Here is a 22763-nt window from a genome sequence, read left to right on the forward strand (position 1 = left end):
AGCCACGCCCATTGGCTGTTTCCCCCCTGCCGGTGACGGGGGGTGTCCCGGGGACACCCCGACACCGGCAGTGCAGGGCGGCGCGCACGCGATCGCGCGCCTGCCCTGCTTAAAGTGCCGCCGTCATATGATGGCGGCCCAGGATAATGGTCGCACCGCTCCGCCGTCATATGACGGCGGGCGGGCGGCAAGCGGTTAAAAGGAGATGCATGAGTTTTTTTTTTTTAAATTTATACTTACTCCAATTCTCCAATGCTGCATCTGTCCTCCAGGGCCTCTGCACTGAGAACACTGCCGATCCCTCGGTTCCCACAGCTCCATGAGTAGAGAGCTGCCTAGTTCCCAATCACCTGATCACTCTGCTAGCCTCTGACTATCACAGCGATCAATCACTGTACAGCCCCTGTATGTTTGCCCCTCTGAATGAAAGTTACATTTGTGCATTTTTTTTTTTTTTTTCCTTGCTAGAGGAGAAAAATGTAAACAAAAAAAGAATGCGTAAAGAAAAAAAAAAAAAAAAAAGAAGCTAGATCACTAAGGTATTAAAGCGGAGTTCCGGCCACGGGGGTGAAATTTAGCTAAAAATACCCACAGGACAGTCAGAGCTAGTACATTCCACAATGGATAGCCTCTGAACTGTCCCAGGTCGCACTTACCTTTTAGAACAGGCATGTCCAACCTGCGGCCCGCAACCTCAGGCAATGCGGCCCACTGCCACCTGACAATTTTTTTTTTGCTGGGGAGGAAGAAGTCAGGTCGGGGGCACGGTCACAGCAGCTTCCAACTAACGGTAGGCAGAGGCTGCCACAGAGGGGTGGGGGGGGGGGGGGGGGGCATATGCAGTGTTTCTGACTCCTACCACCATGACCACTTCAAATCATTGAAGTGGTCATGGTGGTTAGAGTGTTCCTTTAATATCTCTCAGAAGAAGTAGACCTCTGTATACTGATTCAATTTCAATTGATCAGCCTCTAGTTGTGTTAAATTAGTGCGGGGGGCGCGGGCGGGATTTTATTACTTATATACCTTAACTATAGTATAGATTTTATATGCGGCCTGAGAAAATTTCTCTACACTCAATGTGGCCCAGAGAAGCCAAAAGGTTGGACACCCATGTTTTAGAAGAAATACTTACCTTGAAAATTTCTTCTCCAGCGCTGCCATCTCAGATGTGGGCATCTGAAGCCAGCGCGTCCTCTTCTGTGTCCTCTTCTCCCAGAATGCGCCTGCACCGGCCCCGCTCCTCACTTCCGGTGCGGGCGCGTCATCCCTCCACAGCTTCTGGGCATGCCCAGAAGCGGTTTAGCAGGGAATGAGGCACCCACAGCGGAAGTGACGAGCGGAGCCGGTGCAGGTGCATTGATTCCTGGGAGCGATGACGTTCAGCTCCCAGGAATCAATGCAAGGAGGAAGTGACGGCGCGGGCCGCGGCCGCAGAGGGAGGAAGTGGAAGAAAGGGGAGTATATTTTTCTTCAATAACAAGGTAAGTAGACAAAAACAAAAAAAATCTTAACTATCCATTTGTTTTTCAAGTCACCAAGAGCAAGCGGATGGCCCAAAATCGATTATGTAGATTTTGTGGCCGGAACTCCACTTTAAAGATATCTTTACTATAACTTACTTTATTGTTTTCACAAATTGCTGTAACCTGGGATTGTGGGCCTCTACTTCATTGCTATGCATTGTTTGCTACTTTGCAAAGTTAAAACCAACAAATTGAAAAGAAAGAATAGCTAGATCAGGGTTCAATCTAGGTGTTATGCCTCATACACACGTTCAGATAATCTGACAGCTTATCGTTCTTATTTTGTCGCATGATACTAATATCAAAATTCAACAATGGGTACTAACCGTATGATTATTGTCGCACGATTCTGGAAAAGCTTCCTGGTTGCGTAGCTACGTATCAGATAGTGCAAAACAAAAACAAAAGGCAAGCCAGGCTTTTTCCGGGTTATTTTCGTGTTTCTGATCTTGCACGATCTTTGTCAATTGATCTTTAGCGGACAAATACTGTACTGATTAAACGATTGTCGGTCGCTAGGCTATCGTACGACAGAAGTTTTCCTGTTTGTCCCTTCCGATTTTGTTGGACGAACTGTCGTGATCGGCTGTCAAAAGCTGTGTACTAACGATCAGATTATCGTGCGATCAAATCAAAAGCGATTGTTTTCATACGATTATCTGAACGTGTGTACGAGACATTACGGTTAAGGCCAGGGTCAAAATCAATGTATTTTAGGATTAAAAATAAATAAATAAAAATGTATCCTCATCAGTGTGTTTTGGGTAAGATAAAGCAAAATGCACACCATTGTTTTTTGTCCCTACTGCAGGTAAAAACAACATGCACATATGCAGTATCTCTGCGATCATCAGGAGCAAGAAATCTATATACACAGCTAAAAAAAAAAAAAAAAAAAGTGATTTTTCTTTTTTTTAAACTTTGGGTTAGCTTTCCTGTGATTAACCACTTGAAGACAAGGCTTTTTCTGGTACTTTGGGGGTTTTAAGTAATTTTCTAGCAAAAAATATTGATCTAAACTTGTAAACAAACATTATACTTTCTAAGAGACCCTTAGAAATAAAATGGCGATAACTGCATTTTTTTTTATGTCACACTGTATTAGTAAAGCGGTTTTGCAAACGCAATTTTTTTGGAAAACTACACTTTAATGAATTGAAAAACAAAAACAAAATAGTTACCCCATTTTTTTTGTATAACATGAAAGATGATGTTACGGCAAGTACAGTGCATTGCGAAAGTATTCGGCCCCTTTGAACTTTGACCTTTTGCCACATTTCAGGCTTCAAACAAAGATATAAAAAAAACTGTAATTTTTTGTGAAGAATCAACAACAAGTGGGACACAATCATGAAGTGGAACGAAATTTATTGGATATTTCAAACTTTTTTAACAAATAAAAAAAAGGAAAAATTGGGCATGCAAAATTATTCAGCCCCCTTAAGTTAATACTTTGTAGCGCCACCTTTTGCTGCGATTACAGCTGTAAGTCGCTTGGGGTATGTCTCTATCAGTTTTGCACATTGAGAGACTGAAAATTTTTGCCCATTCCTCCTTGCAAAACAGCTCGAGCTCAGTGAGGTTGGATGGAGAGCGTTTGTGAACAGCAGTTTCAGTTCTTTCCACAGATTCTCGATTGGATTCAGGTCTGGACTTTGACTTGGCCATTCTAACACCTGGATATGTTTATTTGTGAACCATTCCATTGTAGATTTTGCTTATGTTTTGGATCATTGTCTTGTTGGAAGACAAATCTCCGTCCCAGTCTCAGGTCTTTTGCAGACTCCATCAGGTTTTCTTCCAGAATGGTCCTGTATTTGGCTCCATCCATTTTCCCATCAATGTTAACCATCTTCCCTGTCCCTGTTGAAGAAAAGCAGGCCCAAACCATGATGCTGCCACCACCATGTTTGACAGTGGGGATGATGTGTTCAGGGTGATGAGCTGTGTTGCTTTTACGCCAAACATAACGTTTTGCATTGTTGCCAAAAAGTTTAATTTTGGTTTCATCTGACCAGAGCACCTTCTTCCACATGTTTGGTGTGTCTCCCAGGTGGCTTGTGGCAAACTTTAAACGACACTTTTTATGGATATCTTTAAGAAATGGCTTTCTTCTTGCCACTCTTCCATAAAAGGCCAGATTTGTGCAGTATACGACTGATAGTTGTCCTATGAACAGGGTCTCCCACCTCAGCTGTAGATCTCTGCAGTTCATCCAGAGTGATCATGGGCCTCTTGGCTGCATCTCTGATCAGTCTTCTCCTTGTATGAGCTGAAAGTTTAGAGGGAAGGCCAGGTCTTCGTAGATTTGCAGTGGTCTGATACTCCTTCCACTTCAAAATTAGTCGCTTACATAGTGCTCCTTGGAATGTTTAAAGCTTGGGAAATCTTTTTGTATCCAAATCCGGCTTTAAACTTCTCCACAACAGTATCTCGAACCTGCCTGGTGTGTTCCTTGTTCTTCATGATGCTCTCTGCGCTTTAAACAGACCTCTGAGACTATCACAGTGCAGGTGCCTTTATACGGAGACTTGATTACACACAGGTGGATTCTATTTATCATCATTAGTCATTAAGGTCAACATTGGATCATTCAGAGATCCTCACTGAATCTCTGGAGAGAGTTTGCTGCACTGAAAGTAAAGGGGCTGAATAATTTTGCATGCCCAATTTTTCAGTTTTTTATTTGTTAACAAAGTTTGAAATATCCAATAAATTGCGTTCCACTTCATGATTGTGTCCCACTTGTTGATTCTTCACAAAAAATTACAGTTTTATATCTTTATGTTTGAAGCCTGAAATGTGGCAAAAGGTCACAAAGTTCAAGGGGGCCGAATACTTTCGCAAGGCACTGTATAAGCCATATAACATTACTGTTGCTATTTTTCAGCTCAAGTGGAGTTAACTCCTCTAAACTTACACAATTCTACTTAGGTAGACACCAACAGCCTATAAATAGATCACTGCAATGATCCAAAAACCAGAAGATATTTCACAGAACCAATGAAAACATGTCTGGTGTTATGTAACAAGAGAAGCGATAGAAAAAGTACAATAACAATGAAAGTGGAAGCACAGCTGTAAATAACACCGGATTCTGACTGTAAAAGGTTTTCCAGTGAAATATTAGGAAACAAAACCAAAACAGAACTACAGAGATAAAAAGACAGATTTATCACCCTGCTAGGAAACAGTAAAACATTAATACCTTTTTATTTTCCTCCGTCTCGTGTTCAAACATTGCACTGAATATGGGGGAGCGAGCTGGAACAAAGCAGGAGAGAGCAGTCAGGACAGCGTCAGTGTTTTCAGGGAAAGCAGCAGAGATATGGGAATGGTTATTGAGCAATTACCTGCTAGGATAGATTTATGAGCTTTAAATTCCTGACCTCCTACATAGAGGCTGCAATCTGTGAATCGGGTTGTCTCCCAGAGATACCCCAAGTCTTCCGCTAGACGACATTCTGGCACCTTCAAGTTGTTGGTATTGAACTGGCCTGACATGTTCACAGAATCCTGAACCACACTCACCTAAAAAAAAAAAAAATGGGAAAAAGAAAGGAAAATACATTCCTTAGAGCGGAGGTCTCCAAACGTCTCAGTATCAGAGCCACATTGCATTTTTTTGCAAAAATTTGCAGGCCATCAGTCTTCCACTCTGCCACCCCGCCCCACCACCACCACCATTAAATCAGGGTTCCCGTTAGATTACATTTTGCATCATCGTCGCCTTCTTACACCAGGGTCCCCCATCATAGCTGCTTTCTTACACCAGGGTCCCACATCAAAGCCCTCTTCTTACGACAGGGTAACCCATCATAGACCTCTTCTTACGACAGGGTAACCCATCATAGACCTCTTCTTACGACAGGGTAACCCATCATAGTCGCCTTCTAACGCCAGGGTCCCCCCCATCATAGTCACCTTCTTACGCCAGGGTACCCCATCATAGCCGCCTTCTTACACCAGGATCCCCATTATAGCCGCCTTCTTACACCAAGGTCCCTTATAGCCGCCTTCTTACACCAGGGTCCCCATTATAGCCACGTTCTTACACCAGGGTCCCCCATTATAGCTGCATTCTTAGACCAGGGTCCCCCATTATAGCTGCATTCTTAGACCAGGGTCCCCCATTATAGCCGCCTTCTTACGCCAGGGTACCCCATCATAGTCGCCTTCTTACGCCAGATTACCCCATCATAGTCGCCTTCTTACACCAGGATCCCCATTATAGCCGCCTTCTTACACCAGGGTCCCCATCATAGTCGCCTTCTTACGCCAGATTACCCCATCATAGTCGCCTTCTTACGCCAGATTACCCCATCATAGTCGCCTTCTTACGCCAGGGTACCCCATCATAGTCGCCTTCTTACGCCAGATTACCCCATCATAGTCGCCTTCTTACGCCAGGGTATCCCATCATAGTCGCCTTCTTACGCCAGATTACCCCATCATAGTCGCCTTCTTACGCCAGGGTACCCCATCATAGTCGCCTTCTTACGCCAGATTACCCCATCATAGTCGCCTTCTTACGCCAGGGTACCCCATCATAGTCACCTTCTTACGCCAGGGTACCCCATCATAGCCGCCTTCTTACACCAGGATCCCCCATTATAGCCGCCTTCTTACACCAGGGTCCCCATTATAGCCACCTTCTTACACCAGGGTCCCCCATTATAGCCGCCTTCTTAGACCAGGGTCCCCCATTATAGCCGCCTTCTTACGCCAGGGTACCCCATCATAGTCGCCTTCTTACGCCAGATTACTCCATCATAGTCGCCTTCTTACGCCAGGGTATCCCATCATAGTCGCCTTCTTACGCCAGGGTACCCCAACATAGTCGCCTTCTTACGCCAGGGTACCCCAACATAGTCGCCTTCTTACGCCAGGGTACCCCATCATAGTCGCCTCCTTACGCCAGGGTACCCCATCATAGTCGCCTTCTTACGCCAGGGTACCCTATCATAGTCGCCTTCTTACGCCAGATTACCCCATCATAGTCGCCTTCTTACGCCAGGGTACCCCATCATAGTCGCCTTCTTATGCCAGGGTACCCCATCATAGTCGCCTTCTTACGCCAGGGTACCCCAACATAGTCGCCTTCTTACGCCAGGGTACCCCATCATAGTCGCCTCCTTACGCCAGGGTACCCCATCATAGTCGCCTTCTTACGCCAGGGTACCCCATCATAGTCGCCTTCTTACGCCAGATTACCCCATCATAGTCGCCTTCTTATGCCAGGGTACCCCATCATAGTCGCCTTCTTATGCCAGGGTACCCCATCATAGTCGCCTTCTTATGCCAGGGTACCCCATCATAGTCGCCTTCTTACGTCAGGGTACCCATCATAGTCACCTTCTTACACCAGGGTCCCCATCATAGCGGCCTTCTTACACCAGGGTCCCTCATCATAGTCCCTTCCTTACACCAGGGTCCCCCTAAACAAAACCAGCTATTAACCCTTGTAGTGCAGTAAAAGCCTTACTGCAAAGGGTAATTTTTAAGTTGCCTGAGGTTTTAAACGAGAACCTATCCGCTTGGTTTGAAAGGCGATGTCATCCGATGATCCACAGGACACCACCATCTTTTTTGGTCAACGGTGTCAGTAACTATGGACAAAGGCTGTTGAGCAGGGTTCTCACGCATTTGTGAAATGATCCCTCCCGTTTTGTGCATGCATACAGTTCTGGTTGGGTGCACACACCCACAGACACTTTTTCAAGGAGGGGGATTGGTAGCAGAGAAGCAAAATGAAGGCTGTAGATAGACCCACTGCTTTGCCATAAAAAAAAAAAAAAAAAAAACACACGCACACACACCTAGTAAGTTGATTGTACTTTGCCTAAGAACTAGAAGGTGGACACAGGGTCAAGGTGACTGTCAAATACAGCTGTCAATACACCTATATTTTACATAAAGCCATCAACACATGTACAGAGAAGCATGTCCAGCGTCTCTGCCTTTACCAAGAATAACCTCGGTCTATAAAAGAATTAGAAATTTCAGCTGCCAAAAACGTAAATCGGCAGAAAATTGAGTTTTCAAGACTTTGCGAATAGAGAAAAAGGTTCCGATAATGGCGCCAAAAACACAAGCGATTTTGCTGTGATTTTACTGTGCTTATGGTGCGTTTTTCACCAGGTCATGGGACTCAAAAACCGCATCAAAAACGTAACACGGGTGCATTATTGAAGCGTTCTAGCTGTGTTAATGCATTTAAACGGGGAGGTGCGTTTTTTTTAACTGACCAAGAAAGAAGCAAGAACACCTCAACAGAAGCGCAACAGACCAGTGTGAAGACAAACATAGAATTTTTAAAGGGATACCTTCTTGAGCATTTCTTGCACTAAAAGGTGCCGATAATGGTGACAAAGTCATATTCATTTATATTCATGATATTAAAATTAAAAAGTTGAATACAATTATATATAAAAACTGTCACTTTCAGTTTCAGCCAAGTGCATCCTGAATTTTCGGCACCAAAATTCCAAGTCGGTGCACCTCTAATAAGCAGGTAACATTACTAATACTTCAGGCAATACATTGTACCTATTAAAATACAGGTCACGTTTGTCTTCCTATTTCGATACATGCAACAATGAACTTCATAAAAATCCACAAATGCCCGTCTTCCTCTATCTGCTAATAACATCCTAAAGATTACCAAAATTACCAAACGGTTAGGCCATTAAGGGGAAAGAGCGGCAGTCAGCTCAGATTGTGCTCATTCCGAGACAGACAGACGCTACATCCTCTTTGTCAGCCCCTTAATTGTATTCATAACAAATTCATTGTACAGCTCATTTCACTTGTCTAAATGGAAATCGGATGTGCTATATTTGCACCATGTGGTCTCAGGGGCTGTATATCAATTATTCCCTTGCACACAATAATATCATATAATTAAGTTGCAATCTTGACAATTTTACACATTTTCAGGAGACGCAGACCACAAGGAAGTGTATTAACCGTTCACAAGCCACGCACGCTACTAATCAAGCAGAGCGGGAAGATGGGGGGAGGGGGAGGGGAGCGCATATGAAAATGTCTTTAGTAGCCGACTTCTGAATCTGCCCCTCCGCATATGACGGGGGTTACAAAAAAACTCAAGTCATGCTGCAAGCCACAGCCATGGTGGAGTATTGCTGAGCACCGCGCAGCATACAACGAAGAAATTACAATCACCAAACTCTGTATTCCCTATAAAGCCAAAGCTATCATTTGGCTTTATAAGGAAACTTCAGCATATTTTTTTTTTAGGCAAGTACACTATAGACACAAAATTATTAAAAATAGCTGAAAACCTCTGAAATTAAAAACTAACAAAGCATTTCCTATCATAGTAGTGTGTACTTGTCTCAATCCATATCACAGAGCAGACAGAGTCACTTCTGACAGGTTGTGGACTCCAAGGGATCAAGGAGGGATGGATTTGTGTGTGTGGCAGTGCTCCAGCACACATAGCCTTACCGCTGCAGGATTCCGAATGAGACTGTATGATGGGGGGGGGGGGTGTAATCCCTCCACTCAGATCTCAGAATACACTCGGCTCTCCGCTCTGAGCTGTGCGCGATGCCAGATTCCTGTCCCCTTACCTACTGGAGCTCCGTGATCCTATGTAAAATGTGTGCTTTAGAAGGCTGTAGAGATGAGATGGCTACAGGGAAACGGATACAACTTATGTAGTGGGATCGGTTTCATCTCACTTCACTGGGTATATATGTATGGGTGTACAACCAAAAAAATAAGTATTTTGGATCTTTACTTTAGGCTCCAGGAAACCGTTCGTACTCAATCATGAATGGGATATTATTATGAATAAAGTTTTGGTTTATATTGGAAATATCCATTCAAACTGAGTTAATTGGTTTTCTTTCTGTATGGTCGGTGTTTTTTGCTTTTGTTGTGCCTAGTTAGTGAGCGGACACCCATTTAAGTTACCCTTATATTCATGCGGAAGTGTATGGATAGTAGCAAATATACACATGGATACTGCTTTTTTTCACCTTGTATTTTTATAGTTCTCCAATGTGATCTATTTTTTTTCTGTATTAGCTCTGCGGATTGTGAAACTGTTAATTACCGACAATTGCTGGCAACTGTGCCTCATTGTCCCTCACAGGATTACCTACAATTAAGAAATCATTAAGAATGTGTGTGCACGTGCGTGCGTGCATTTTTTTGGGATAGACCGATATGTTTTTTTCAGGGCCGATACCGATATTTTGGTCACAACGTATCAGTATCAGCTGATATTTTGCACATTTAAAGTATTGAAAAATAAAATAATTTTTGACACAAATCTGGTACTGAACATGTTCATTTTTGTTTAATGCTTAATGGCTGGCTTGCTAGCACCCTGTGGAGGATGGCTGGCTGTCTCCCTGTGGTGGTGGGTGGCTGGCTGTCTGGCACCCTGTGGTGGTGGGTGGGTGGCACCCTGTGGTGGTGCGTGGCTGGCTGGCACCCTGTGGTGGTGCGTGGCTGGCTGGCACCCTGTGGTGGTGCATGGGTGGCTGGCTGGCACCCTGTGGTGGTGCGTGGGTGGCTGGCTGGCACCCTGTGGTGGTGCGTGGGTGGCTGGCTGGCACCCTGTGGTGGTGGGTGGGTGGCTGGCTGGCACCCTGTGGTGGTGGGTGGGTGGCTGGCTGGCACCCTGTGGTGGTGGGTGGCTGGCTGGCACCCTGTGGTGGTGGGTGGCTGGCTGGCACCCTGTGGTGGTGGGTGGCTGGCTGGCACCCTGTGGTGGTGGGTGGCTGGCTGGCACCCTGTGGTGGTGGGTGGCAACCTGTGGAGGGTGGCTGGCTGATACAGGGTTTGAGGTGGGTGGCTGGCTGGTACAGGGCTTGAGGTGGGTGGCTGGCTGGTACAGGGCCTGTGGGTGGCTGGCTGTCTGGCACGCTGTGGTTGGTAGCTGGCTAGCACCCTGTGGTGGGTGGATTGCTGGCACAGGGGCTGTGGGTGGCTGGCTGGCACAGTGCCTGTGGCTGGTAAAGGGCTTGTGGGTGGCTGGGTCGCTGGTACAGGGCCTGTGGGTGGCACACACACACACACACCTGTGTAAACATTTTAGAATTAGCTATGACTAAGCTCTGAAGTGCAACGTTAGCTGGAGTGCTATATTCCCTTGAATGTAGTGTGGAGAGTCTTTTTTCAATAGGTCTAAATAACAGTGATTTTATTGGATGTGAGGCCGACCAGATTTCTCTCTTCTGCTGTCAAGCCTGTGATGAACAGGGTTGGCACCTGCTAGCATGCAGTGGAGGGGATACAGATGGAAACCAACCTAGAGCTGTGATTATCTTTTATTCATGGGTGTACAACTACTTTAACCACTTGCTTATTAAAAAAAAAAAAAAACTATATTGGTCGATCACTAATACACATATATATATATATATATATACACATATACAGTGGGTACGGAAAGTATTCAGACCCCCTTAAATTTTTCACTCTTTGTTATATTGCAGCCATTTGCTAAAATCATTTAGGTTCATTCTTCTTCCTCATGAATGTACACATAGCACCCCATACTGACAGAAAAACACAGAATTGTTGACATTGCTGCAGATTTATTAAAAAAGAAAAACTGAAATATCACATGGTCCTAAGTATTCAGACCCTTTGCTGTGACACTCATATATTTAACTCAGATGCTTTCCATTTCTTCTTATCATCCTTGAGATGGTTCTATACCTTCATTTGAGTCCAGCTGTGTTTGATTATACTGATTGGACTTGATTAGGAAAGCCACACACCTGTCTATATAAGACCTTCCAGATCACAATGCATGTCAGAGCAAATGAGAATCATGAGGTCAAAGGAACTGCCTGAAGAGCTCAGAGACAGAATTGTAGCAAGGCACAGATCTGGCCAAGGTTACAAAAAGATTTCTGCTGCACTTAAGGTTCCTAAGAGCACAGTGGCCTCCATAATCCTCAAATGGAAGACATTTGGGAAGATCAGAACCCTTCCTAGAGCTGGCCGTCCGGCCAAACTGAGCTATCGGGGGAGAAGAGTCTTGGTGAGAGAGGTAAAGAAGAACCCAAAGATCACTGTGGCTGAGCTCCAGAGATGCAGTCAGGAGATGGGAGAAAGTTGTAGAAAGTCAACCATCACTGCAGCCCTCCACCAGTCGGGGCTTTATGGCAGAGTGGCCCGACGGAAGCCTCTCCTCAGTGTAAGACACATGAAAGCCTGCATGGAGTTTGCTAAAAAAACACCTGAAGGACTCCAAGATGGTGAGAAATAAGATTCTCTGGTCTGATGAGACCAAAATAGAACTTTTTGGCCTTAATTCTAAGCGGTATGTGTGGAGAAAACCAGGCACTGCTCATCACCTGTCCAATACAGTCCCAACAGTGAAGCATGGTGGTGGCAGCATCATGCTGTGGGGGTGTTTTTCAGCTGCAGGGACAGGACGACTGGTTGCAATCGAGGGAAAGATGAATGTGGCCAAGTACAGGGATATCCTGGACAAAAACCTTCTCCAGAGTGCTCTGGACCTCAGACTGGGCCGAAGGTTTACCTTCCAACAAGACAATGACCCTAAGCACACAGCTAAAATAACAAAGGAGTGGCTTCACAACAACTCCGTGACTGTTCTTGAATGGCCCAGCCAGAGCCCTGACTTAAACCCAATTGAGCATCTCTGGAGAGACCTAAAAATGGCTGTCCACCAACGTTTACCATCCAACCTGACAGAACTGGAGAGGATCTGCAAGGAGGAATGGCAGAGGATCCCCAAATCCAGGTGTGAAAGACTTGTTGCATCTTTCCCAAAAAGACTCCTGGCTGTATTAGATCAAAAGGGGGCTTCTACTAAATACTGAGCAAAGGGTCTGAATACTTAGGACCATGTGATATTTCAGTTTTTCTTTTTTAATAAATCTGCAACAATGTCAACAATTCTGTGTTTTTCTGTCAGTATGGGGTGCTATGTGTACATTCATGAGGAAGAAGAATGAACTTAAATGATTTTAGCAAATGGCTGCAATATAACAAAGAGTGAAAAATTTAAGGGGGTCTGAATACTTTCCGTACCCACTGATTATATATATATATATATATATATATATACACATATACACACACACACACACACACACACACACACACACACACACATCTTTTTTTCCACTTTAAACTTGTGAGGAGCTCGGAAGAAGATTAGTTTACAGATTTATGCTCATGAAGGGAGAAGGGGAAACTTCCTCTCTACATTAAACAACGTGACCAGCACTAAAGCGCTATCATGACAATTTTAAAAAAGTTTTTAATTTAAATTCAATAATAAAATTAAAATGCTCATTATCTAAAAAGTCTCTTCAAACTACCAAAGGAAAAAAACACGTTTTAATAATGTCCTGTGCACAAAAAATAAAAATATATTAGGTGTCCAATCATGAAAATCATGCCAAATCTTCAAGAAAATCACACATGTGCTAAATAGTAACCCTTTCAAAGTGCTCACTCACCAATATTGATTGACCCCTGATTAATAAAGCAGCTCTAAATGCACTCAAAAGCAGAACGAAATCTTCAGCTCTCCTCCATCAACCCTCCGAGATGATAATAGTATGGAAGAAAGCTTTCCCTGTTGGTCATCTCATATGCTCAAAGGATGTAGAGGACATGGACCAGAAATATCACCACATACCTCCTTTTTTTTTTTTCTTCAAAAATCTCTTTTTTAAAAATAACCCACAAAAAGAATTTTCACTCACAATTTAATTGCGTTTGTCTGGCACCAGAAGAAACTAGTCAACGGAATTAATTTTCAGTGACCACCACTGCTCCACTACTTCCTGAATTCTTTGCTATAAATATAAGAATTACTCCTCAGTACACCTATCTAGGAAATCAGCTAGAGATTGTTGTAAAGTGGAACTTCCATTTTTAGGGTGTGATTCCCCCATCCCCCCAGCGCTTCCTCTAGGCAGATTTTTCAGGGTGTGATCCCCCTTCTCCACCAGAGCTTCCTCTGGGCAGATTTTTCAAGGTGTGATCTGTCTCCACCAGAGCTTCCTTTGTGCGGAGGAAGTCTTTCTGTATGACGAAATGCGTAGAGATGGGACTTCTGGTTTTGGCATCACAATTACACAAAAGGAAGCTCTGGTGGAGAAAGGGATTCACGCCCTGAAAAATCCACAGAGGAAGCTCTGGCGTGGAAGGGGAATCACGCCCTGAAAAATCCACAGGGAGGAAGCTCTGGTGGGGAAGGGGAATCACACCCTGAAAAATCCACAGGGAGGAAGCTCTGGCGTGGAAGGGGAATCACGCCCTGAAAAATCCACAGGGAGGAAGCTCTGGCGGGGAAGGGGAATCACACCCTGAAAAATCCACAGAGGAAGCTCTGGCGGGGAAGGGGGATCACACCCTGAAAAATCCACAGGGAGGAAGCTCTGGCGGGGAAGGGTGATCACACCCTGAAAAATCCACAGGGAGGAAGCTCTGGCGGGAAAGGGGAATCACACCCTGAAAAATCCACAGGGAGGAAGCTCTGGCGGGGAAGGGGAATCACACCCTGAAAAATTCACAGGGCGCAAGCTCTGGCGGGGAAGGGGAATCACACCCTGATAAATTCACAGGAGGAAGCTCTGGCGGGGAAGGGGAATCACACCCTGAAAAATCCACAGTGAGGAAGCTTTAGTGGGGAGGATCACACCCTGAAAAATCCACAGAAGCTTTGGAGAAAGGGGATCACACCCTGAAAAATCCATAGAGGAAGTTCTAGTAGAGGGAAGGAGGATCACACCCTGAAAAATCCACAGACAGGAAGCTCTGGTGGGGAAGGAGGATCATACCCTGACAAATCTGCAGAAAGGAAACTGATGGGGAAGGGGGAATCACATCCTGCAAAATCTGTGCAGAAAGTGATCTCTGGTGAGGAAGGGGATCACACCCTAAAAAAATTGAAAGTTCTACTTTACAACAAGTCCCAGCTGTCCTCTGTAGCTGGGGCTACTGAGGAATAATTTAGTCTTCTATTTATAGCAGAGAATACTTTCAGTTCTATCACATCAGGTCCTCCTGCTCCCCCTCTCATCAGTGACTTGACAAACTTCCAGTCTATCAAAAATTGATAGATGCCACACTTTACATTTTTAGCTTAGTGTGGATCAAAGAATGCCTCACTTTACAGCCCCACATGCTTCCTTAATGACGGACTATGGGTCCCCCGAATCTGCTCCTCTTTACTGGTCATGTGTCTGCCCCTTTCACCTTTGTGCCAAGGCTGAGGGCACGCCCACATTGTGGCTGGTTGGTTGGTAAGTTGAGTTGGGAATTTTTCTTTGTTTTTGTAGGACAAAGAATAAAACCTGCTTCCCCAGGATCAAGGTTTAAGGAATTGGTCTTTATTATAAACCCAGATTAAAAGAGAAATATATTATGTATATGTGGGGGGTGGGGACAATCAAATATTTTTAGTGAAAGCCAAGTGTTGGCTTTTAACACACAGCAGGTACACAAGAAGAGCGAAAAAGACAGCAAAGTGCGTAGACAATGAGACTTCATGTTAAGAACACAAAAAACAAATGTCAATAGCCTGGCCACAGTTTTACTTTAAGATCTAATGAATTCCATGAACCACAGAATCATTTCACGCATTACAATTGCAATCAGTGAAAACATTGAGGAAAGCAAGAATTCCACCTACCTCACAGAACAAGGTAAGTTTATCATCTGGTAAGAGACCATTAGCTTCGTCAAGTAAAAAATCTCGCCGAATAAATTTCTTAAAGCCCCAGTCTTTGCCTTGAACAAACCGGTAAGCTCTTTGACTTTCTGAATAAAATACCAAAATAAATAGAAATGAATATTAAAGCTTTCAAAGAGAAAAAAAAAAAAAAAAAGTGTTCAATCAAGGAGAAAAAACCCAAAGAAATTGTTCTTCTAAGGGAGGGGGGGGGGGGGAAATCAATGTGAGTTGCGGTTACATAACTAATAAACTCAGGCTTCTTGCTATTGGAGTTAGGGAGGAACAATAAAGTGTTTGTTTACCCAGTTTGACTATTTAAGTCCTTTCTGTTCCCTGACAAGTGCTCCTGTCTCTGTTTTTTAAGAAAAACAGAAATGCCTTCTTTACCGTATTTCAGAGTGATTCTCGGCGATCACATGACCGGCCGGCTCTCTCCTCTCTCCGTCTAACAGATGCAGGGGGCGGGACAGAGATTCCCTTGCTGACGTCAGGCAGGGGGAGAGGAGACGGCCGGTCACGTGATCGCCAAGAGCCACTCTGAAATACATTTTTTTTATATATATATATATATATATATATATATATATATATAATATATAATTAAAAACACAGACAGGAGCACTTGTGTGGGATTTGCAGCCTGTCACCTCACCAGCCACTCACGTCTATTTGTATTAGAAAAATAAATTATTCTTATTACTGAAAATGTAATTTTGAAAATCTGTTATTATAATTATTCATAATACTGAATTGAGCTCATGTAATCAACCGAACAGATACAAATAAAGATTAAAAGGGTTTGTAACCCTAAATAATGCTTTGCTGCCAGCCCCCCCCCCCTATTTTAAGCTGCCATCCTGCACTGTATAAGCGTTTGTTAGCATCGATGCCTCTAAATACCTTTTTGTGAAGTATCTTCAAGGCGGTCACGTGACTCCCGGTTGGTCTAATACTCTGATCCAGGGCTACAGCAGGAGGAGCTGAGCTCTCCCTCTGACGTCAGCTGGGAGTCACGTGGCCGCTCGGCCCCTGCTGCTGTAACCCTGGATTGTTGTAGCAGAGCGGCCGGGAGTCACGTGCCCGGCCTGAAGATACAGCACAAAAAAGGCATTTAGAAGCTTGGGGGGGGTGGAGACAGACACATACTCCAGAGCTGACAGGCGGGGAGGGGAAGGGGGAGAGCAGAGAGGAGAGACAGCGGGTGACGGAGGCATGTAAACTGACCGGGGTGTAAGGGCTCCGCAGTCGTGATAAACTGTGGTCAGTTTACAGAGGGGAGGGTAGAAACTAGCAGAATATTAGCCAGGTTTTTTTTACAGTTTCCAGAGGGGCAGGTTAGACAGCACAAGCACTTGTATCTGTATAAGGAAACAGAATCAATTTTTTTTTTTTTTTTTATAATACTAATACATAAGCTGGCCACATAAGCTCATGTATTACTTTTAAAAAAAAAATTGAATCTTTATTTGTATCTGGCTGATTACATGATCTCAATTCAAAATTAATATTAAATAGGGATCATATAATCAGCCAAACAGATACAAATGATGGTTTTACTGAGAGACATGACCACAAAGAGGGAAGGGAGTGGTACTACTGGGAGAAGGGGAGGGTTCAAGCTCAGGGGGCAACAGTGCACTGGACCCACACAATAGACCAGATAGACACACACACACACCAGGACCCCTGCCGCTGACCAAACAAGAGGCGGAGTCCAGGCGGCTGCCAATGCAGATGGAGCTTTGTTCGCTCGCTGCCCACCCTGGTCCCCAACAGGCCATGGACCGGCAGCGGTTCGCCCGGGGTTGGGGATCTCGGATGTAATGTATTCTTTCATGTCAGAGCATGCGCAGTCTTGGTCGCACAATTTTTGTAAACAAATATTATACTAAAGTACATGAAAATGGTTTGTTCTGGTATTGTACGAGAAAAACATGCATGTTTGTCCCTTGGGATATTTTTGAATGAAATGGAAAAATCGCTCCCGAAAGTGATATTTTTCCCCACGTTTTTCCTCATAGTGTGTATTAGGCACAAGACTAGTAAATGTCCTGGAAAGCTCTTGTCATGGGGTCAAATGCTGCTTTTTTATACCCATTATGTAATTTTTATAGTTTTTTTAACCACTTTACCACCGGAGGATTTTGCTGTCTTAAGTCCAGGCCACTTTTTGCGATTCGGCACTGTGCGACTTTAACTGACAATTGCGCGGTCATGCAACGCTGTACCCAAACTAAATTTACGTCCTTTTTTTCCCCACAAACAGAGCTTTCTTTTGGTGGTATTTAATCACCTGTGCGATTTTCATTTTTTGCGATATTAAAAAAAGCGACAATTTTGAAAAAACAACAATATTTTTCTACTTTGACAGTTAAAAAATATCCAATATATTAAATTTTTGTCATATATTTAGGCCACAATGTATTTAGCTACATGTCTTTGAAAAAAAAATTCTCAATGAGCGTATTTTTAACCGCTTTATGACCGGAAGGTTTTACCCCATTCCTGACAAGGCCACATTTTGCGATTAGGCACTGCGTTATTTTAACGGACAATTGCGCGGTCGTGCAACGCTGTACCCAAATTAGATTTATGTCCTTTTTTTCCCCACAAATAGAGATTTCTTCTTTTGGTAGTATTTTATCATCTGTGCGATTTTTACTGTTTGAGCTATAAACAAAAAAAGAGCGTCAATTTTGAAAAAATAACAATATTTTTCACATTTTTTTTTATATGAAATTCCCCCCCCCCCAAAAAATGTAAAAATCAAAATTTATCATTTTAGGCCAATTTGTTTTCTGCTACATATTTTTGGAAAATAAATAAATAAATTGCAATAATCGCGTATTTTGATTGGTTTGCGCAAAAGTTATTGCGTTTACTAAAGGGAAAGATTTGTCATTTTTGGAGTTTTTTTTTTTTTTAACGAGTAATGGCAGCAATCTGCGATTTTTTTTGCGGGACTGCGACATTGCGGCGGACAGATCGGACCCCTGACTGACATTTTTGACACTTTTGGGGGTACCAGTGACATTACCACAGTTATCAGTGCTATAAATATGCACTGTTACTGTAAAAATGACACTGGCAGGGCAGGGGTTAATTTTTATTGGAGAGGGAGGGGTTAATGTATGCCTGGTGCTTACTAACGCGTGTGGGGGGAGGTGACTGAGTGACACAGGGACAGATCGCATGTTCAGCTATGCTGATCCCTGCAATCTGTCCCTGCCTGTCACTTAGGAGATCCGCCAGCTTTGTTTACACAAGTGGGCGGATCGCCACACTCGATCCCCGACGATCAGGGAAGAGCGTCGGTGATCACCGCCGCTCCCCCCCTGGCCCGACTCCCGCTGTAACTTAATACAGCGGGAGCGAGCCTCCGGCGGCGCGCGCGAGCCGCCGAGAGAGGGGAATGTCTGGTGACGTCTACGTCGCCAGACGATAACGAACCACTTTGCCGCAGTACAGTCAACGTGACTGGTCGGCAAGTGGTTAAATCACTGTATACACACCAAAGCATATAATAAATCCTGCAGTCTTCTACCACTATGTGAGGTCACATGTTCTCTTCTACCAAGGCAGGGTGATCCTGACTGAGGATTCAGGCAGCTTAACAGGCTCATGGGAACTGGGCTGAATGGTTCTGGGTATATTACATCCTGACAGATTCTAACCCCATCCCACTATATCATAAGGTAAAAGAAAAACCTTGGCTAAACATATAAATTTAAAGACACACATAAGTGCTGCAAGAACGACATTTTTCTGAAAGTGCCAGTTGCCTGGTTGTCATGCTGACCCTCCCAAATCCCTGACCTAGAACAATTATGTAGCAAGTGAAGTAACAAACCCTGATCTGCATGCTTGTTTGGGGGTCAGTGACTCCAAAAGTACTGAAGCCATTATATCACCAGGACACTCCGGCATCTAGCTCTTTTGAATATTAAATATTTATTGTTTTTTTTTCTTAACAGGAATAAGGATAATGTTCAGTATGGATCAGACTTGTTTTTCCAGCACATCCCACTGATGTTCAATTGGATTGAGATCTGGAGAATTTGGAGGCCAAGTCAATACCTCAAACTCATTTGTGTTCTCCAAACCATTCTTGAACCATTTTTGCAGTGCGGCAGGGCGCATTAGCCCGATGACTGCCATCAGGGAATGGCATTTCCATAATGAGGTGTGTTTGGTCATCAATGCTTAGGTAGGTAGATTAGTAACATCCACATGAGTGGCAGAACTTCGAGTGGTTGTAAAAGGCACAAGGTTTTTTTTAACCTACATGCATTCTTTGCATGAAGGTAAAAAAAACCTTCTGTGTGCAGCAGACCCCCCTAATACTTACGCAAGCCCCCTCTCGATCCAGCAATGTCCTCCTAGAGCCTTGCCTCTCTGGGGACTCACACTCCTGATTGGCTATTAGGTTGGCTCCCACTGCTGTCAATCACAGAAAGTGAGCCAATCAGGAAATTAAGGGGACAGGCCGAACTGCGGCTTCGTGTGTGAACGGACACAGAGCAGCTGCTCGGCTTTGGTGCCCTCATAGCAAGCTGCTTGCTGTGGGGAGCACCCGACAGGAGGGAGGAGTCAAGAGCGCAGGTGAGGGAACCGAGAAGAGGATTCAGGCCACTCTGTATAAAACCAACTGAACAGAGCAGGCAAGTATAACATGATTATTATTTTAATGAAAAAAAAAAAAAAATTACAATCACTTTAAAGGTTTCCAAAAGCATCACACTGCTCTAGATTGAGTACAAACTTTAGGGGGTATGCTTTGTTCATATTTCATGTCTGAGGTTTACAACCACTTTAAAGTGATTAAAGTCTTTTTTTTGTTTAACCACTTGCCGCTCACTCGAGCTCTACTGCGGCAAAGTGGTTAGTTTCCGTCCAGCGACGTAGACCTACGTCGCTGGACTCCTTACCTTGTGGGCGGCGCACGCGCACCACCGGAAGCTCGCTCCTGCTGTATTCAGTCACAGCGGGAGTCGGGCCAGGGGAGGAGCAGCGGTGGTCACCGACGCTCTTCCCCGATCGTCGGGGAATCGAGTCTGGAGATCCGCCCGCTTGTGTAAACAGAGCGGGCGGAACTCCTAAGTGACAAACAGTGACAGATTGCAGGGTTCAGCATAGCTGAACCTGCGATCTGTGCCTGTGTCACTCAGTCACCTCCCCCCACACACGTTAGTAAGCCCCAGGCATACATTAACCCATCCCTCTCTAGTAAAATTAACCCCTTCCCTGCCAGTGTCATTGTAACAGTGCATATTTATAGCACTGATTACTGTAGTAATGTCACTGGTACCCCCAAACGTGTCAAAAATGTCAGTCAAGGGTCCGATCTGTCCGCCGCAATGTCGCAGACCCGCAAAAGAAGAAAAAAAAAAATAAAAAAATCGCAGATCACCGCCATTACTCGTTAAAATAAAACACACCAAAAATGACAGAAATCTTTCCCTTAGTTAAACGCAATAACTTTTGCGCAAACCAGTCAAAATACGCTTATTGTGATTTTTTTTACCAAACATAGGTAGCAGAAAACAAATTGGCCAAAAATGTAAAAAAAGATTTTACATTTTTTTGGGGGGGGAATTTCATTAAAAAAAAAAAAAGTGAAAAATATTGTTATTTTTTCAAAATTTACGCTCTTTTTTTTGTTTATAGCGCAAAAAGTAAAAATCGCACAGGTGATCAAATACCACCAAAAGAAAGCTCTGTTTGTGGGGAAAAAAAAGACGTAAATTTCGTTTGGGTACAGCGTCGCACAACCGCGCAATTGTTAGTTAAAGTCGCACAGTGCCGAATCGCAAAAAGTGGCCTGGACAAAAGACAGCAAAATCCTCCGGTGGTAAAGTGGTTAAAAATACCAAACATTTTCTACTTATCAGCTCTTTGTAATGGTTTGCGCTTCTGGCCACTCCCCTCTGCTGAGTGCCTCCACAGCAAACAGCATGCTATGGGGGCACCTGACAGCTTGGCCCTGTCTTCTTTCTGTCCTCATTGGCTCACTGACTTTGATTGACAGCAGCAGATGCCAATGGCGCCTGCTGCTGTCTCAGCCAATGAGAAGGGAGAGTCTCGGACAGCCAAGGCTGTTGTGCAACATTGCTGGATCAAGAGGGGGCTCAGGGGGGCTGATGAAGACAGAAGTTTTTTTTTTTGTATCATAATGCATAGAATATATTGGTATAAAAAAAACCTTCTGCCTTTAGAACCACTAAGCTTTTACAAAAGAAAAAAATAAAAAAATAAAAACTGGAAGCTGATTGGTGTCTATGCAGAGCTGCACCAGATTTTGCACTCTCCAGTTTCAGTAAATCAACCCCTATAAACGGATGTTCAAATACTTCAGGTATTGTATATCCTCAGAGCCTTCATGGCCCTAAGTTTCTCTGAATTAGTCAAGATTATTAGGAGCTCAACCTGGGCAGTTGTACAAGCATCCACAAGATGTAAGCATAGAAGTAAATTTGGTTAAAAAAAAGTTGGACGAGACAATAATGGCACTTTTCCACTGCAAGTACCGGCTCGGCTCTACTCGGCCCTGCTTGGCCCTGGTTTGCTTTTCCACTGCTGGTACCGCATAGTACGGTGTTGGAACGGTTCGGTACGGTACGCTATTGGCGCTTTTCCACTGCATGGAACCGTACCGGTTGGGCCCGCTTTTGTGCTTTTCCACTGCGGTACCGCATGGTATAGGGTCGGAACGGTTCGGTACGGTACGGTATAGGTTTGCTTTTCCACTGCATGGAACCGAACGGTACGGTACGGTACGGCTCTGAAAAAACAGTACCTACTCGATTGTGGTTCCAACAGGTACCAAACTGGTACCATATCCCACAATCCTTTGCATGCAGTCACTACTAGCCACTGATTGGTCAGAGAATCACACCCACCCCGTTGTTATCCCACCCACTTAACTTTAGTACTACTTTAGTGGAAAAGCAAACCTATACCGTACCGTACCGAACCGTTCCGACACTATACCATGCGGTACCGCAGTGGAAAAGCAAACCGGGCCAAGCAGGGCCGAGTAGAGCCGAGCCGGTACTAGCCGGTACTTGCAGTGGAAAAGTGCCATTTGGTTTGCTTTTCCACTAAAGTAGTACTAAAGTTAAGTGGGTGGGATAACAACGATTCTCTGACCAATCAGTGGCTAGTAGTGACTGCATGCAAAGGATTGTAGGATATGGTACCTCTTGGAACCACAATCGAGTAAGTACTGTTTTTGAGAGCCGTACCGTTCGGTTCCATGCAGTGGAAAAGCGCCGCCGTACCGTACCGTTCCTACACCGTACCATGCGGTACCAGCAGTGGAAAAGCACAAAAGCGAGCCGAACCGTTCGGTTCCATGCAGTGGAAAAGCACCAAAAGTCAGGAAAACCATGCAATATCCAAAAGGGGTGTAAGCAAGGTAAAGAATAATAAACAATCATCTTTTTTTAGGCATTAGTTTATCTCGGCAGCCATCTTTTTACCCTTAGGATATATAAATTATAGACACAACATAATTCAAGGGCTTTATTGTG

The 22763-nt window shown here is 44.3% G+C and overlaps 1 protein-coding gene across 1 annotated transcript in view; it reads right to left on the reverse strand.

The window, feature by feature from the left end:
* SPOPL (speckle type BTB/POZ protein like) overlaps positions 1-22763 on the reverse strand; it is a 95631-nt gene that overhangs the window by 35667 nt on the left and 37201 nt on the right. The window contains exons 4-6 of the mRNA XM_082261011.1: positions 15190-15317; positions 4880-5057; positions 4735-4790 (exon numbers count right to left, since the gene is read on the reverse strand). Coding sequence (XP_082117137.1) covers positions 4735-4790; positions 4880-5057; positions 15190-15317 — 362 coding nt within the window. The remainder of the gene's footprint in view (positions 1-4734; positions 4791-4879; positions 5058-15189; positions 15318-22763) is intronic.

The sequence above is a fragment of the Pelophylax lessonae genome (genome assembly GCF_965119305.1).
Source record: "Pelophylax lessonae genome assembly, chromosome: 6".
NCBI lineage: Eukaryota > Metazoa > Chordata > Amphibia > Anura > Ranidae > Pelophylax > Pelophylax lessonae.